Source organism: Silurus meridionalis, chromosome 17, assembly GCF_014805685.1.
Source record: "Silurus meridionalis isolate SWU-2019-XX chromosome 17, ASM1480568v1, whole genome shotgun sequence".
Taxonomy (NCBI): domain Eukaryota; kingdom Metazoa; phylum Chordata; class Actinopteri; order Siluriformes; family Siluridae; genus Silurus; species Silurus meridionalis.
This window is the reverse complement of record NC_060900.1, coordinates 4,479,276-4,498,260: the sequence shown is the minus strand read 5'-3', so window position 1 is coordinate 4,498,260 and position 18,985 is coordinate 4,479,276. Positions and strand designations below refer to the sequence as shown.

General features: G+C 39.8%; 1 protein-coding gene across 7 annotated transcripts in view; it reads left to right on the top strand.

Moving 5' to 3' along the window:
* Nucleotides 1–18,985, top strand: part of cabin1 (calcineurin binding protein 1) — a 59,811-nt gene that overhangs the window by 15,807 nt on the left and 25,019 nt on the right. For 3 of the 7 annotated variants that reach the window (XM_046871414.1, XM_046871413.1, XM_046871412.1), the window contains 7 exons: nucleotides 393–437; nucleotides 518–589; nucleotides 2,414–2,578; nucleotides 3,392–3,436; nucleotides 3,515–3,586; nucleotides 5,668–6,014; nucleotides 9,754–9,867. In XM_046871414.1, the coding sequence (XP_046727370.1) occupies nucleotides 393–437; nucleotides 518–589; nucleotides 2,414–2,578; nucleotides 3,392–3,436; nucleotides 3,515–3,586; nucleotides 5,668–6,014; nucleotides 9,754–9,867 (860 nt within the window). The remainder of the gene's footprint in view (nucleotides 1–392; nucleotides 438–517; nucleotides 590–2,413; nucleotides 2,579–3,391; nucleotides 3,437–3,514; nucleotides 3,587–5,667; nucleotides 6,015–9,753; nucleotides 9,868–18,985) is intronic. The other 4 variants (XM_046871419.1, XM_046871417.1, XM_046871416.1 and 1 more) reach the window with 3 other exon arrangements.

The window sequence follows — 18,985 nt, the reverse complement described above, 5'->3', positions numbered from 1 at the left end:
CCTGCTCCCTCTTTGCCTGCCTCTGGTCTGCTTTGCACTTGCTGCTTCTTAATCAATGCATGGTGGGATGATGAATTTGCACTCTGGACTTATGAAAACAAATTTCCTTAACATCCCACAATGCACTTTGTTCGGCTGTGTTTGCTAAATGACAACCGCTCAACTGTGTTTCTTTGTCTTTCTGTGGCTCACTTGCACTGGGAAGGAGGTTGAAAAAAAAAAATTTATATGCATATGTTTGGGTATAGAAATGGTTGCCAATTTCTGGTGTGTGGGTTTGATCTGTACTGGGCTCACCTGGGTATACATACATATATATATTTTACAAATAAATTGGCTTGAGTACTTCTGGTGTTTCAGATGTAAATCTAAAAAAAAAACTTTTTCTTCAGCCTTGTACAGGAATAAAACACGTCAGATCTCACACCTCCCCTCAGGTAAAACCAAAACTCTGAATGCTCCGAGATTTTTTTTTTTTCCTTTTTGCTGTTATCTAAAGCCATGGTCTCCTCCGCAGCAAACTTCCCTCACGACCACGATTACTGCAGGTCTGGGTGTGCACCTTCTTTGCGAGCGGGACCTGCGTATGGTATAAACTACAGACACCTCCCTCCAGTCCAAAAGCCCTAACTTATCTTGCCTCTTTTTTAGGGCTGTGGCAGAGAACCAGAGACCAAATTTTCTTCGCAGACCCCTGCCTGATATAAAAAGCTAACAAACAGTGCACGTAATAGATCTTGTATCTCAGCCTAATGGAAATCACCTTATATGTGAACATTATGAACATTTGAGCAGTGAAGTGAATAAAAAAAAAATTCTTCTTCATGGCACCTGTTAGTGGGTGGGATTTATTAGGCAACAAGTGAAAATTTTGTCCTCAAAGATGACGTGTTAGAAGCAGGAAAAAAAATGGGTCAGGATTTGAGCGAGTTTACTAAAGGAACAAATTGTGATCGCCAAAACTTGCAGCTCTTGTGGACTGTTCCAGGCTGCAGTGATCAGTTTCTAGCAAAAGTGCTCTAAGGAAGGAACGGTGGGGAACCAGCGACAGGGTCACGCAGGGAGTGAAGTCTGGCCCTGAGGTCCAATCCGACAGTCGAGCTCCTTTAGGTCAAACTGCTGAAGTTGTTCATGCTGTTAATGATCGACGGGTCACGATTATTGTTTGGCAGCAAAAGGGGGAACAACACAATTTTAAGCAAGTGGTCAAAATGCACTGGTCTGAAAGTCGATGTAACTCTGTGACACAATTGCACTGAGTTACTGGAAATGACTGGACATGATCTGTTTGAGCGGATTGTACAAACGAATAGGTGAGAAAGCAGGTAGGACTCAAGTACCAAAGTGTCATGACTTTGTTCCAGTAGAAAATCCCCACAACAGCGAAGTCTGGGGGGGGGGAAAATTTTATTTATTTATTCAGTAAGTTTACGACTCTGTTAAATTTCGAGAATATTGAAGATCCAAACCCTACAATGCTCTTTTGGTGCACTACTTGTTTGTTTTGGATTCAGTAGAAATCATATCATCACATATTTAATGTTGGGATTAAATGTGAAGTGGGTTCTCTGCCACTGCTCTACTGTCTGTCCTGATACACTACTAAACAACATTATAGCATTCAGCAGCTGTATTTTGCTTCACTGTATGACTGCAGCAGGTCTGTGTGTGTGTGCGTGCGTGTGCGTGCGTGTGTGTGCGTGCGTGTGTGTGCGTGTGTGTGCGCGTGTGTGCGCGTGTGTGCGTGTGTGTCTTCACACATTGTAGACAGCCTGGATTATAGACTATACTGTCATTTAAAAAAAGATTTAAAAATGTTAATAATTGGTCACTACCTAATTGCTTAACTGCTTCTACCAAACCTTCCTTATGTGCTTCAGCTCCATATTTTGCTGACAGTTTGTTGTTTTTGTGTTTTTTTTTTTTCCCTCCTACCCCATGCTGAGTTAGCCAGTACATTGGCAATTTCAATTAAACTGTTTATTGACAATTTGGCACCATTGCTGCCAGATCCAGTTGCTGAATTTCTCTCGGTTTCTCAGCAGGAGAAAGAAACGTTCCTGAACATTTTCTTTAGAGAAAAAAAAAATCTAATGTTTTTAGAGGAAGTACAATAGAACACTTCATGTGAGAGACCAGCCATTCTCTCATGCTTTGTGAATACACCGTGCACTTGATTCTGTCTCACGGAAAATTCCATCTTAACACCGATCCTGGCATAAAAAATAATAATTAAAAATTAATTAAAAATCTGCAAACTTTTAAGGAATTTTCTCATCTCGAATCTACAATTTACACGATTGCAGCTTATCAGCATGGCAGGGTTCTTTCTTGCTTTAAACAATGCCCTGGCACTAGCTTTGATTTCTTGTCGATCAAACTTTAAAGTAGTGCACTTGTTTTCCATTTCCAGAGCAGAGTCAGGACAGCGTGGCGGTGTTATCAGACTCCAGCTCCCTGCTGGACGTGTTCCTGGACCCCACCAGCTCACAGGACAGCACCCATAAGCTGGATTCTGAGAAATCTGAAGATACAATAACTCAAATGAAAGACAAAGCAGCTGAAGTGGAAGAACCAGGTAGACCTTTTTAAATATTGAGTCCAAGCAAACATGATGTGTCTCATAAAATGTTTGTGGACCCCCGATAGGATTTCAATGTGCTTTTTGAACATCCCATTCCACAATTATTCCCCATTTGCTGTTATAATAACCTGCACTTTTTTGAGAATAAAAAGTGTAAAATCAGGTACTGATGTAGTTGAGGTGAGGAGGCCTGGAGTGCAGTCAGCGTTACAATTCATCAAGGTCAGAGCTCTACAGCAGGTCACTCAAGATCTTCCAATCCAACACATGTAAAGCATAGAAAGTAAATAACACTGGTTATCTCTTACTCATGGCACCGGTTAGTGGGTGGGATTTGTTAGGCATCAAGTGAACACTTTGGTTACAAAGTTGACGTGTTACAAGCAGGAAAAAGGCTAAGCGTTAGGAATTGATCGCCAAATTGTGACGTCTAGACGACTGGGTCTGAGCATCTCCAAAACTGCAGCTCTTGTGGGATGTCTGCAGTGGTCAGTATCTATCAAAAGTGCTCCAAGAAAGGAACAGTGGGGAACCGGCATCAGGGACTCATTAATGCACGTGGGGAGCGAAGGCTTGGGGCGTGTGGTCCGATCCAACAGACGAGTTTCTGTAGTTTAAACTGCTGAAGAAGTTAATGATGTTAATGCTCGATGAGTCAGAGCAGTTTTTGGCAGCAAAAGGGGGCACAATATTAGGCAGGTGGTCATAATGTTATGCCTCATCGGTGTATATCTTTTACAAATAAATTGGCTTGAGTACTTCTGATGTTTCAGATGTAAATCTAAAAAAAAAAAACTTTTTCTTCAGCCTTGTACAGGAATAAAACACGTCAGATCTCACACCTCCCCTCAGGTAAAACCAAAACTCTGAATGCTCCGAGATTTCTATTTTCCTTTTTGCTGTTATCTAAAGCCATGGTCTTCTCTGCAGCAAACTTCCCTCACGACCACGATTACTGCAGGTCTGGGTGTGCACCTTCTTTGCGAGCGGGACCTGCGTATGGTATAAACTACAGACACCTCCCTCCAGTCCAAAAGCCCTAACTTAACTTGCCTCTTTTTTAGGGCTGTGGCAGAGAACCAGAGTCTAAAATTTTCCATCCAAAAAGTACATGCAATAGATAGACATTATATCAATCTGGGGGGGATTCTATTTTGGTTCAACTGAATGGAAATCAGATTAGAAATTGTGACTCTTGTGCTAAATTGTTGGTTGCTGCCTTATTTTCAGTATTACACCAAGACTTTTGTGGTCATTGTCTCTTAGCAAACAAAAGCCAAAAGATTTATTTCTATTCAATTGTGTGCTTCAACTTCTCACAGCTCTAACAATTTGGGGAAGAATCGCATGTGAGTGGAAAGGTCTGGTTCCCCCCCCCCCCAATATTTTTGTTTATGGGGTGTAACTGTTCACGTTTTCGTACCAAAGTTTTTCGGTAAAAGGCTTTCGGTTTGGAGCACATGTGTCAGGGGTATAATAAAGAAACATAGCGCAGTGTCACTGTGGCTGATCACTACTTACAGGAAATACGATTTGTTTTACGCATACATGAAAACGCTAAACAATTCATAGCATTAGCCGCTGGCCATTTTTTTTTTTTTTTTTTAGCATTCCATATCCAGCTTCAAGAATTTCTCTTAAAAGGAGAAAATCCTGACAATTCCACATATCGAGGGAGTGAATAACAAATGTCTTAATTCTTTTTATCCTTCATTCAAAGTAGGCTGAAATAAGTAGAAAAGTTAAGTATATCAGAAAAAATAAGAGAATTTATAAACGTAAATATTAATTGTATAACACACATCTGTACAGCCCTAACAAATGTAATTTGATTATATATTTATTTATTTTATTTAATCAATTTCGTTTATGCCGATTTCATTGTTTGCTGAATTTTATCAATATAATAAAGTTTTGCATTCATTTGATTTATTCTATTAATTATTTTTAAATAATTAATTTTTTAAATAACATTTTCTGAAATATTCTTTTATATATCATTTAATCAAACAGGGATTTTTTCTAAAAAATAAGAAAAAATCACGAATTTGATCACAAATCTACTAAATAACAATAAACTGCATTAAAAAAATTAAAAAAGCAGTTTTGTTTTGTTTCTTCCCTGCTACCGAAATTGAACCAAACCGAGGTACCGTGAATTTTGTGTACTGTTACACCCCTAATGTATAGTGCATGTTTAAAGCCTTTTCAGCATTTATTCCCCCCCCTCTTACAGAATGCACTTTTTAATTAGGTTTTCATAGTGAAATTGTGTCCAGTTTGTTACAGACATGAATGATTGTCAGTGGCATGTTAAAAATGAAAAAGAATATCAATATCTCCTAATCAATCAGCAAAAAACATTTAACTTTAGTATGAATAATACATTTTTTTATTTTTTTTATCTTAACTTTTTACTTTTTTTTTTTTTTTTTTTTTTTACTTGTGTTTAATAGATTGGGGGGGAAAATACTCTGACTGAGTCACTCATCCAGCAGGCAGTCATGAATAAAATGCTGAAGGCTTTTTCTTGGCCTGGATGTTGAAGCTGCTGACTGAATTGGACTCATTGTTGTTACTAAGCACCTAATGGGCTTTAATTGAGTAAATGCGTCAATGTCGAATGTTCAGAAATGGTAATAATTAGAACTGTTAGAACACGTCTAAATGGGATACACTATTAGGACAAAAGTATTGGGACACCTTAACTTTCCAGTCATATGTGGTTCAACCCCCCCCAAACCGTTTCCACACAGATGGAAGCACTCAAATGTTTAGGATGTCTTTGGATGTCTTTCGGACTTTATTAACACCCTTTGTGTATGAATAAACATGCCACAACCACGTTCCAAAATCTGGAACATCAGAAGACTGGAGGTTATTCTGACAGAAAACGGGATTCAATGGGATGTTTAACAAGCAAATCTTATGGTCAGGTGTCTATAAACCTTTGTCCAAATAATGTTTGCAGGTAAAACTATTTAAATAATTGATGTGCAGACAGTATTACAAAACTGATGACAGTTTAATTTAGTATTCAGTACTTTAATTATATTCACATTTTTTTTGCTGACGTTTCTCAGAGGAGAAGAACATGGACGTCACTTCCACCACACTCTCCCAAGAGTCCTCGGACACCACTCTGTCCATCATGTCTCCCGAGATGTCCGGCCCCAAATTCCCGGCCCCAGATACACCCACTCAGGCATCGATCGCCCTGCTACGCGCTGCCCCTCGCCGGCCCGAGCCACCCGCACCACCCGAGCTGCTGGAGGTGCCCCGGTGTCTACCGACAGGCCGGGTGGAGCAGAGGAAAATGCTGGTGGAGATGTGTGTCAGAGCTCTGTTTCTCTGCCTCAATCGCTTCCCTCAGCATTATAAGAGTCTGTATAGGCTCGCACACCTGTATACTTACAGCAAGACGCACAAGGTGAGACTCAGAGGTTATAAGATGTTATTACTGCTATATGACTTTTTTACTATTCAAGGCACTTAAAAGCTAGAAGTTTCTGGAAAACAATACAAGAAAAATGACTATCGCAAACATGTGTAGTTTCTTTTTAACCTGAAATTAGTCATCGCTTTGATAATGCAGAATTTTGCTTCAACTAGCGCTGTTAGATTCTTGAATCTGATTCGCTCAATGTTCTGGATAATCTTTTTTTCTAAAAACAGTTCTGCAATTCCAGCAGTAGTTTGCACAGGTTATTATTAATGCATACTTTCAAATACTTTCTCTCTCTGTAACGCTACACAAAATTTACGTTTCAGTATGTGTCTCTTAAGTCAAGTTTTTAAGTCAATTTCATCACAGTTAGCCGGAAGAAATACAAAACAAAATTGCTTGTTTTTTTTCTTTATTCATTTTTTAAAAATTATTATTAAAATGTGACATCACCAGTTTACATTTTGTTTACTATTTTAAATAAAATGCCTGCTGGGTTCAATAATATATAAAATAATATTTTATAAAAAATAAAAATGTAATAAATTAAATTAATGCAATACACTTTTTTATTATATTGATTAAATTGAGTAACCGATTAAATTTGCACAAATTAAATTGATTAAATAAAATTAAATAAACTGGAAAACATTGTACTTTTTTTTTACTTTTTTACTGTGTGATTTAATGAATAAATAGGAGTGAGAATAATTGAGTATTTGTATTCTAATGTTGTATATCGCAATTAAATGCACTAAATTCATTTTTACCGATATTTATGTATGCAATTTTTCTAAAAAGGAAACAAATTACTTGTTCATTTGAAGAGGCCCGTCTTATTTTCTCTCTCTTATTTAGCATTGCTCTCGATCGCTAAAATAATCGATAGCAGCAGCCCTACTTCATTCTTTCAATCCTTCATTGATTCACTCCCTTGATATCAAATCGTATTTCCGGTATGGAGTGAGTAGCCACAGAGACACGCCGCTACCTCTCGGTGGGATTGTTGTGCATGTTTTTACATTGAATAATTATTATAATAACAAACAGTGACACTACACAACCGCCACGTTCCAGAATTCAGATTTTAACTATGATGAGGATTGCATTCGGTAAGCGTGCGCCGAACCTGAAAGCCGTGTACTGGAAAAGTTCAAAAAGAATACGTGCACCGATATGTCCCTACTTTTTAATTTTTGTAGTAAGAACTCAGGTCAGGTCGGGGGGGGGGGGGGGGGGGGGAATATACATTTTAAATCATCAAGTCCGCATCACGCAAATCCAACATGAAAGCAAAGAACAGAGTTGTAGTACTGCAGAAACACCATGTGTTCTGGATCGACAAAAAAAAAAAGGGAGGTGGCAGCTCAGTGTTTCAGATGTTGGATCAGAACGTTGTAAGTTCAAATCCCAGCATCACAAAGACTGCTGGACCAGTGAGCAAACCCAGAGTTTAATCAATTAGATAATCGCAGGTTGGATATGGGCGCCTACCAAAATGCTAACAAAAATAAATAAATAAATAAATAAAAACATGACAGGTTTAGTAAACCCTTTTTTTTATTATTATTATTATTATTATTATTATGGTTGCAAAAGTTGCAAAAATATGGTTGCAAAAATTTCCAGAAACTTTCTATGGAGACTTCATCTGGGGAATTTTGGAAATATTCCAAGTTGGAAACTTACCAGGAATTTTTTTTGGAATTAATAAAAAATTTGGGGAAATGTATATAAAGTGTATCCAGAACTGGACTTTGATTTAATTGTTAGTATAATTTTGTTGCGCAATAGCTTACACGGAGCACCAAGTTTTAAACATGTATTTACACAAATACTTTTGACGTGCAGGATTCAAGAATTGTTGTGCGTTATGATATGGATGAATGTCACAGTGCATGTAGGGGGCGTGGCCTCAAAAAACCCTGCAGTGTGTGTGTTCTGTGTGCCTGTGATTGATGAATGTTCAGGGTAGAAATTTAACTAAAATTACATAAAAATCATCCTGCGAGATTTTATTTCTCCAACTACATTTACGTTCTCTGTTATAGGCGAACCTGCAATTTTGTAAATTCCCAGTTTATTCCTATGGAAAGTTTCCAGTATTGATTTTAATATGCAAATCCTAGTCACAATATTTTCAACCAATGCACAGTCTCGAGCTGAATTTTTTTTTTTTGTTTGTTTGTTTTGTAAATTTGGTTTCAGAATTAGTTTTTCGGCAAATGGTGTAGTAGACGTGAAAGCTGCGTACGGGTTTCACCATCTATAAAGGGTTTTTATAGTTTCTGAAATAGTTGCAAATATAGCATGGTGCAGGATGTGCACCTTGACCTACACTCTACCCACTGCTTTCACTTGCAAGCGTTAGGATGGTGATTTAAAATCCCTCAGAACGCCGCATGTGCAGAGCAGATCGTTATAAAACACTTCTTTTTACAGTAAATGTTTAGGGTTTGAATCTGTCAAATCTCAAGAATAACAAGTGTTTTTCAGCTATTTCTTTAACACGTGGAGAAAACCGACACAGCCTTCGTTTGCCTACTCACACATCCACAACACAGAACTTGCTAATGTCCACTTTCCTGAACAGATAGCTAATCTAATATTTGTCCAGGCCTGTAAGTAATATTTTATTCCCACTCCCTAATCCTGCGCTTGTGGCAACGCAGGAGAATGATGCCAACCCTGATTTGGTATTATAATATTATTATATGGTCCTGATGGACATAATGGACTGATTCGGAGCGTGTCACATTTGGGCACTCACGGCAATTGGCATGAGCGATAGCATAAGCTGGGCAGTCGGTCTTGTCTCGTTTGTTGCCAACATGAGCGCAGGATGTAATATGCGCTCTGTTAGTTCAGGCTTCGTTCAGCACGACAGGAAGTCGCTGTAAATAGGGAAACCCCACACTTTGTGATTGTTCAATGTGGTCACCTGAAGCAGGGGACCGACCAGGGGCTTTCCCTTACTGTTTTTTTTTTTTGGCGGTTAACATGTGGAACGCACTCAGCTTCGCTCTTCTCTTTGACCTTTGACTTTCGCCTTTAATTTCAAGGGCTTTCATGTGGTCGCAGGTCATGCCAACGTCGCTTAACCCACCAGAAGTTCTACGCTATTGTGGTCGTTCATCCACGTGTGAATATCTCCGTTTGCTCCCGGGAATGCCTGAGCCCCATTGTCGTTATTAGAAAAGAAAGCCGCCTCGGCGATTATTAAAGTATCCGTGGCGGTTGGGGGAGCGAGACAGGCGGAGAGATAATTGCGGAAAAGGCTGTAATCAGCTTCACTTCTGTGAATACACATGGCTCTGTCAGAGCTATAACGCTGCATCTAACCGAACTGTGATTATGCAAAGACCTAACCTTGGTGTCGTTGTGTGTGTGTGCGCACAGAATGTGGCGTAAACTAACAGAGCTTGCAGCTGTGGTTTTTCTGTTGACTTCCTGTTTAGGTTTTTGTGCTGAAGGCAGTGCTATATAAGCAAAATGCTGAACGGTACATTCTGCGAGTCATGATGTGTGTGTATATGCGTATACACACACACACACACACACTCAAATTGATTTTTTAATGAGTTGTTGAAATAAGCGATAATATTTAACTCCCATTTAACTCGTAACTGCTACGTGTGTTCGGTGTACATTTAATCCATAAACATGCCCTGTGACACGTGAAAAGCATGCACTAACTAACTGAATACATTTTGTGTCTCTACAGAATCTGCAATGGGCAAGGGATGTGTTGCTAGGGAGCAGTGTCCCATGGCAACAGCTGAAGCACATGCCTGCACAAGGACTTTTTTGCGAGAGAAACAAAACCAATCTGTTCAATGTAAGTAACACGCAACCCTACGTACACAACCGAACCCTGCGGTTAATCAGTGGGATGAGGGTCAGTGTGTAGAGCAGCTTGGAAACTTAAAAACGATGAACGGACGTTCAAAAAAAAAAGTGTAGCCAGATCTTCGCTCGCAGTTATTTATATGCACGGAAAGTTGACTTCATGTTGTTGATTACCATGTCATTGTTTCGAAATGCACTATGTGGAGTAGGACGTGAGATTTCCCCTTCAAAAACTAAAAAAACCCAAACCTGTTCCAGCATGACAATGCCCCTGTGCACAAAGCCAACTCTATGAAATTGTGGTTTACACAGATTGAGACGATAGAGCTCGGAACTCAATCCTATTATCCAGCATTTGGAATGAATTGGAACACTAACACGGAATACCCTGACTTTACGAACACCCTTGTGGTTGAATGAGCACAAATCTCCGTAAGCACTCTCCAAAATCCTAAATCTTCCCAGAAGAATGGTGGTTATTTAAGCAGAAAATAGGAACTAAATGTGGACTGGGATGTTAAAAGCACATACACATCTTATGGTCAGGTGTCCACAAACATTTTCCTTATAATGTGTATTGACGTCTTGACTCTATTTCTCTCATTATTTGCAGTAAAATGCTTTTATTATACGATATTGTTATTTTTTTAATTCCTTTAAATTTGGGACGTGGTCATGTTTTGATATTTTAATTTCGAATCAGCGGCCAAGAACGAGAACAGCAAGAAAGAGACTGATCACCCCCACCCCCCTTATTGGCTATTTAGCGAATGAGCGCACACGAAAAAAAAAACAACTGAATACTCTTGTTGTCATTCTTGCTTGTCTTTGTAACTTAGCGGACATGATTGAAAAAGGCTACACCAATCCATAAGTAATGATCGTGGCAGATGTAAACACCACTTACTTTATATATTCGCAGTTCTAGCTCTTCCAGTTTCCCTGTTTGGATGCTGCATACACACTACTGCCACCTGCTGGTATTGGAGCGTTATGTTCCCTCACGCAAGCTCAAATCGTACAAACACGGTTTGGTGTGTCAGATGCGCCTGTATGATAATCAGCCTAATTTGCGGCACAATCGGCCTCTAACTTATATAATTAAAAATTTTTAAATTATCAGATGATAACTTGAGGCTATTTTATATTCTGTAATGGCAAGTCAGAACACCAGCATGCTGTTTGGAAAATCGGGAAAATAAAATATTGTATTAGCTTGAGACCATGCTGAAATAAGTCGAAAGAAGTATCTCAGAACGTCAAACTGATTCCAAACAAGTCTTGAGATCAAGTTATTCATGTGTGACAACATGATGCACATATAATGGTGCACATATTTGTACAGAAAGTTTTTGGTATACGGTTTTCGGTTTGGTACACGTGTTCCGAATGCAGAACAAAGTTCAATTCGGAGTTTCCTCGGGAACGTATAAAGTGGCGGACCGCATGATTGTTTAGTCTCTGTCTCGCACAATGAGCGCATTTTTTATTATTATTTTTTAAATTGAAAAGAAACAACAATGCCAGGAGTATAAAAAAGAAACTAGAGTTAGCGCAGTGTCACTGTGGCGACTCACTACTATGATTTTTGATTTGTCACAAACATAGTTATATGCAGGATACAACTTGCAGTTAAATGAAAAGAGAAAGAAAAAAAATCTTGAATCTTTATTGCTAGCATTAGCCGCTAGCCACTTCCTGGTTAGCGGCTAACGCTAGTGCTATTGATTCTTTAGCGTTATGCCCAGCTTCAAGAATTTCTCTTAAAAAATGAAATTCCTGACAATTCCACATATCGAGGGAGTGATTGAATGAAGGATAGTAGGAATGAAGACATTTGTTAAAGTCTGCTGAAATAAGCAGAACAGTTAAACTGGGAATTCCCACTTGGGGTGTAACAAATGCAAACTATTTAATTGTTTCTATTTGTAAAATTTTATTTAATCGATTAAATTTGTGGCAATTTAATTCAGTGACTCAATTTAATCAGTATAATAAGTGTTTTGCACTTTATTAATTTGATTCATTAAATTTTTTATAAAATATTATAAAATATTTTGTATATTTTTTTTAACGAAGCATTTTATTTTATTTTTTTAAAGATGTAAACTGTTAAAATGTTGATCACGAATATAAATAATAATAAACTGCCATATATTATATTATAATATATATAATAATAAACGACAAGCAATTGTACGTTTTGTATTTCTTCCCCCAAACTGTAACGAAATTGAACCGAACTTTAAAGTTTGTGTACCGTTACATCCTACAAAATAATAAGGCAAAAAAATCTAATTAAAATTGTGTGTGTGTGTGTGTGTGTGTGTGTGTGTGTGTGTGTGTGTGTGTGTGTGTGTGTGGCGCACATGCCAGTTTGTCATCATTATGTCTATAGATAATGCAGTGGGCGTGTGGATTTTGTTTTGTAGTAAATGGTAAAGATTTCCCTCTATATATATATATATATATATATATATATATATATATATATATATATATATATATATATACACACACACACACACACACACACACACACACACACACACAGAGGGAGAGAGAGATTAATTAAAGTCTGTTTCTTTCTGAAAAACCTGGCTGGATTTACAGACCTCACTCCATGCAGACAGATGGCACTACTGTGAGTTGAATTGTGTGTGTTTTAAGCAAGTGAGTGTATGTCTTGGATGAAGCGTTCGGCACTAGCGTTGGCCTAAGCAGTATGGGTAGATGTTTTTTCGGAGCCGTGCAGGGCCTTAGCCCTCTCTGGGTGGCGAAGCTGCGGCCGCCTGGCACTGCTAACCTGACGCCCGTCGTGTCCACCTGTCCCAGCTACCAGGACCAACCGTGTCTCCACCCACCAGCCACGTCTGTTGACTCTGAGCGTTAAGAGCGTATTCCTGCAGAAAACCTCTAACTCATTTATAAAGCAATGTAATGTATTTTGAAACAAAAACGAGCACGAAACACAGGGTTATTATACATTTTGGAAAAGAATGAACAAAGTATAGAATTTGATTTGATTTTCTGAGTATTGAAAAATATTTGTTTCTATACTACTGCTCTGTTTGTTTTTTTCTAAAGTATAAAATTAAGAATATAGGTTCCCTAGTGGTCTAGTGGTTAGGATGCGGCACGCTCACCAGCCATTAGGGTTGCACAAGCCTGGATAAATGTGGAGGGTTGCGTTAGGAAGGGCATCCAGCGAAAAAACGTGCCAAATCAAACATGCGGATGATCCGCTGTGGTGAGAAGCCGAAAGAAAGTTAAAATTAAGAATATGTCAAAAAATACATTAAACAAAGGCTACGTCTGCACCGATCCAAATACATTTGAAAACGGCGTGTTCGTCCAAAAAAAACCCCAAAAAACTCAGTTTCCAACTTTAATTTCAGTCGTTTCCCAAAAGCAGTGGTGGGCGAAGTACACGAAGCATGTAGTTGAGTTAAAGAAGCGATACAGCAGGTCAAATATTAATACAGTAAAAGTAAAAATGCTTCCTTTAAACTTTCACTTGAGTAAAAGTACAAAAGTATTTGCGTTCAAATATGCTTGAGTATCCAATGTAATATATCTCCTGGGTTTTTGGGTTTTTTTATTTATTTATTTATTTATTTATTTATTTTTATTATTTTTTACCTAGTCGACTCAGTTTATGTGAAAAACAGAGCGCGCGCTCGACCCTGATTGGTAAATTGCTGCGTGTTTGACCAGTAAAGTTTTTATCCACTAACTGTTTAACTCTGGAGCACTCTGAACAGGAGACGCTGCCAAATAAAAAAAGGAGGAACGGGGAGAAAAAAGTTTCCAAAGTCTGGGGTCATTTCAAACTTCTTTCTCTTTCGGCTGCTCCCACAGCGGATCATCCGTCTCCATACTACGGGATCATTTCAAACTAAAACGTAAAAAGACACAGTACAGCACGGGTACTATTTTAAAACGTATATTGAAATAGATTTTTTTATTTTTATTTATATATTTGTTTGCGTTTTTGTTGTAATATGGCAATTAAATGCACTAAATCGGTTTAGTTTTCACAGATATTCTTGTGTTGCAGTTTTAGCAGTAAACTAATGACTAGGTTCATTTTAAGAGACCCGTTTTTTCTTCTCTTGTATATCTAGAATTGCTCTTTAATAAAGGAAAAGTAGTTTTTATCCGATTACCCGATTAATCGACTGAATAATCGGTAGAATACACGATCACAAAAGATAATCGATAGCTGCAACCCTAAATAAATCATAGATTTTAAAAAGCAACGTTTTCCTTGACTGGAAACGAAAATATATCAGGCAGCAGTTGCAACTCCCCCACCCCCCTTTTTTCTTTTTTTTATATATATATATATATATAATATATATATATCCAAAAAAAATAATCATTGACCTATCTTCTAACCAGTTTTTGAACAGTACATTGCTGCAGGTAGGGTGTTAGTTCTGCCCATGAAGTTGACCCCTGGGGTGTCCACAGGCAAGTTGGGGATTCTCTCAGTGGGGATAAATGAAGTGCAAGTCAGCAGGAGTGCAGGGCAGGAAAGCATTTCATAAAAATGAACGATTGTGTAATGTGGCAGGTGCTGTCAGGCCTGTTCAGCTTGCTCTGATTTCTAAATATCTTTTCTGCAAAAGAAAGGGAGGTGGGTCATGGGTTAAACTGATTAAACTCTCTCTCTTTCTCTTTCTCTTTCTCTCTCTCTCTCTCTCTCTCTCTCTCTCTCTCTCTCTCTCTCTCTCTCTCTCTCTGTGTGTGTGTGCTACTTACAGAGAGCACTGTACGCACAATATGGGTCAGGCAGTCGCTGTTGCCTCGGTTCCTGAAAACACTCATTGATTTGGACACACACAGTTTCTCAGGCTCACGCTCGCTCATATGCGCTTACATATGCTGCCACCCACACACTCCCCCAGGGCGAGGCCACCCACCACCTGCCACCACTGCTGCCGCTTTGGCAAACCAGCAACCAAACTGGGATAGAAGAGCATGAGATGGCCGCCTGCCTCCTCTCATTTACACGGATAACTTTCCATAATTGCCAACATAGTAAATTACAAAGAATTTCTCCAGTTTATGTAAGCATAAGAACGGAAGGCACTCAGATGGGTTTTCCAGTTCTTCTCGATAGCGGTAGGTGGTGCAATGAACTTATACATAGCTCAAACTGGCCAGGGTGGATTGGAACATGATTAATAGTGTGATAATGAGGACCATGGAAACTATCTTCATAGCTGATTTTGAAACGTCTGGTTATTCCAGATACAGAAACGCAGAAGGAATAAGTCGCTTACGTGTCTTATCGTGAGTGGAAAATAAGAAACGGCTGAGCGTTGTGACGGAGCATCACTGTTCAGCTCTTTACTGTTCAACTCGAATGTTTTTTTGTTTTGTTTTGTATTTTCCACAGCCATTTTGCCAGCAGTTCCCCCAAGGGTACAAATTCAAGTTTTTTGAATTTGTATTAATGTATTAATTACGCATTAGTGACAGAATAATATAAGTCACTGAGGATTCATTTAGGGGATCTGTTCAATGTTGTGGAACCATTTCATTAGTTCCTCAAGTCCTTTCTTTTGAGTACTGACAATAGAGACGTAGATGTTAATTAATGATTGCACGTCTTTTGCATTTATACGTTGCATCCGTCGTATAAATCCTCACGAACAAGCTGTTACTATAGAAACTTTAAACCACAGGGGAAATGGGAGCTCGGTGATTAAGGCTCTGGGATACGGATTGAGAGGTCAGGAAGCCGCCAATATCGCCACGCTGCCACATTTGGGCCCCTGAGTAAAGGCCCTTAACCCGCTGTGCTCCAGGGGCCCTGTATTATTCCCAACCCCAGCTTCCTAACATCGCTGGGGTATGTGAAGAAAGAATTTCACCGTGCTGTAATGTAAATGTGACAAGTAAAAAAAAGCATCTTTGCCTTTTTACCTTCTTAAATATAAAAACCGTTCTAGGGAAAGAACGAATACCACGTGCTATGAGCAGGTTTGGATATTATTCTGTACATGAATGAGATTGCAGGAAGCAGTAAAACATATTTCGTGCGCTTGTAGGCGTCTATTGCAATTGTGTTTTGCGTGAGCGCGCAGTTTATTGCAGAAACGTGTTGCAATTCTTTTTCCTTTAACGCTGCACTTCGAGTAGTTGCTCTGGACAAGCGTGCCTTCTGTTTACTTGCTGTCAGCGAGGTTCTTCTCTGTTTGACAACAGGACATGGGGAGGTGAAACTGGGTGGCTGTGTGGGGGTGTGTGTATGCGGGTGCACGGTTGCCAGGGTGGAACCACAAGATAAGAGGAGAGAAAGCGGAAACGTGCTTTTCTTCTCGCTCACACACACTTTCGTCTCCTGCCGCCTGTTGCTTGTTCCCTCCTTCTCTCTCTGCATGCCGCACGGAGGGACAGCGCCGGAGTGAAGAATTGATCCTATTTGTCTATTGGTCTCTGCTTTCAAAGGGGGCCGGCTCACAGCTTCTGTACTGAAAGGGAAAGAGTGAAAGTAGGAGGGGGGGGGGAGTAGAGAGCGATAGAGAGAGAGCGAGAGAGAGGGAGGGAGGGAGGGAGGTAAAAGCAAAAGAAGGCAGGGATCAGAGTGAGTGTGTGCGTGGGCGTTTTGTTTTGCGATGGCAGCGCGGCTTAGAGGCGTCAGCGCGCGTGTCTATTCAAGGCGCACTCGTTCACCGCGATCGTTCTGTCGCTTTTGCTCGCGCGCAGCCCGTCGCAGATGCCTGGGACCGTAAACCTTTTCAGAGAAGGATCGGAAAGAATCGCGGCATCTTCACTAACAGGATCGAGAGCACAGTAGCCTTTCCTCTGTGATGGTGAGTTTCGCTGGGTTTCGTTTTTTTGAACTCCGTGGGTTGTTTGTATGCCGTGAGAAAGCGTTGGTCCATTTGCAGGAAAGGAATGTTTCATGCCTCACCTCTGGATGTCGGATTACCCTGAGGGGAGGAGTTACAGAAAGAAAGAGGGAGACGTTAAGTGAGGGAAAAGAAGGAGAGGGACTCCACGATTTAAGTAAAGAATGCTTGAGTGGAGGAGGGGGGGCTGTTTTGTGTTGTGTGTGTGTGTTGTGCTTCGCACGACGATACTTCGCTAGCACTCCTCACTCCATCTCCTCTGCATCTCATCAAGGGGAACGGAGCTGCTATGACCACAAATGGAGCGAAGGAGTCCAAAATTGCATGAGTCAGAAAAGCCGGGAACCTTCTCCCTTCCCCGTGCCCCCCTCTCTCCCTCCTTCCTTCTCTCTTTCTTTCTTTTTGCTACGGAATCAAACTCTTGCGCCGTTGATCCTGCTTGCAGATCACACGCGCCTTGAGCTTGACTGCTCTATGACATAGAGTTTTACAAGCATTCCCTTGATTGACACGTCTATTCAGAGTGAACGCTTTGCTTCATCTCGATCCTCTCGGTTTTTCACTTTCTCAGCCTGCATTCTTCCCCTACCTCTGACATGTATGGCGGGGGAGGGAGGGAGTGCCTCGTTCAGATCTTATCAAGAACATAAGTTTCTGCATCAGGCCACAAAACTGTGCACAAAGTATTCTTCTGACGGTGTTCTCTCCTGTGCTGTAACTTCCTCCCGAGTTTATAATGAGGAGTTTATTATTCCCGGCAGGCCCGGCGAACTCAGGGATCAGGGAGTTTGCTCCGTGCCGCTCTTAAGAGCCCAATGATTTTTCTGTCACTTGCTATCGATCACGTTAGAGACAGGCACGACTGATGTGTCTTTTTGGAAGCACTTGGGCAATTTAGTGAGGAGGACTGGAGGACGCCCTTCCATCAGCCCCATGTAGTTCATCCAAACTGGACGCAATCACAATGACTGTGTTGGTGTTTGGTGGTTAATGGTGTTTGGTGACAGAAAACACTAAACTGACATTTATAACACTGGCGGAATTACAGGCAGCGATGTGCTTTAGAAATTACAACCAGTTCTTACCACTTTCTCCGATTTACTAAACCACCTGACGTCTTTGCATAATAACTAAACAGTGGATTACTGGTGGTGTACAGTTGAGTTTTGGGTGATTAACCTGAGGTTCCACAGCAGGTTTTTTTGTGTATAGTCTTTGGGTCAAAGTCTTTCAACTTTGTGACAACAGTTAGGAGAAGAACCACACGTGGCTGGAAAAGTTGGGTGTCCCAATACTTTTGCCCGTATATTGTCTCTTGCTTAGTCAACAGTTTATTGCTCAGGATGTGTTCTGGTTGCTGAGGATGAAAGGATGTTAATCTAGACCCTTGTTTTTGCCTCGTCATGAAGTCTAGAAGTGCGAGAGAAGTCAGGATTCCCTCTGGAGGGGGACCGAGTGGGAAATTCCAAGTGAAATGAGGTCAACGAATTCACACACATCAACATGAAAACATCAGGGCTGGATTTCTGTCATAGCATTCGTGTTCGTTCTTTGGGTGCGCGTGTTTCGGTCAGAACGTTTCTATTCAGTCAGGTTTCGAAACGAAGTGTGCTTGCTTAATAGAATTTTAGAGCTAGCACTGCTCAAGAGATAACGGCAGCTGGCTAAAAACAAAGAACCCAAACCGCCTTTCGTGTTTTCCCTTTCAATCCTCCCGAGTTTCTGTTCGATGTGAAGCTTTACATGCTCTGACAGCTTGCTGGCACATGCAGAGGATGTGGTAAAACTGTTGATCTGGCAACCTTAACCAAGTATGCAGCTGTAAAGGCGAGTCGCTACGGTTACCTTTTTTAGTGCGGTTGGAAACTGTTGGCTTTTTTTTTTTCCGAATTGCTGTGTACAGTGTTTGCAAAACCTCAGGACATTTTTTTTTTTTGTTTTGTAACTGATTGCTGTTTTAATAATCATTTTAAAGGCATTACAAAATCGGAGCAATTACATATAAAAGAAATGGTATACGTTGCAAAAAAAAATAAAAAGAGACACTAATGCCCCCCCAAAAAACTTAATTAAAATTATGATAAAAACTTGCTTTTAAAAATTAACAGCTAGCTGAAGATTTAATACCTAATTAAATAATGAAAAGAAAAATATAAATAAAGCGAAATGGATAAATGCAGTTTAAATAAAGCTAGTTGCCTTATTTATTTATTATATTTTTATTATGTTTTTCTATTATGA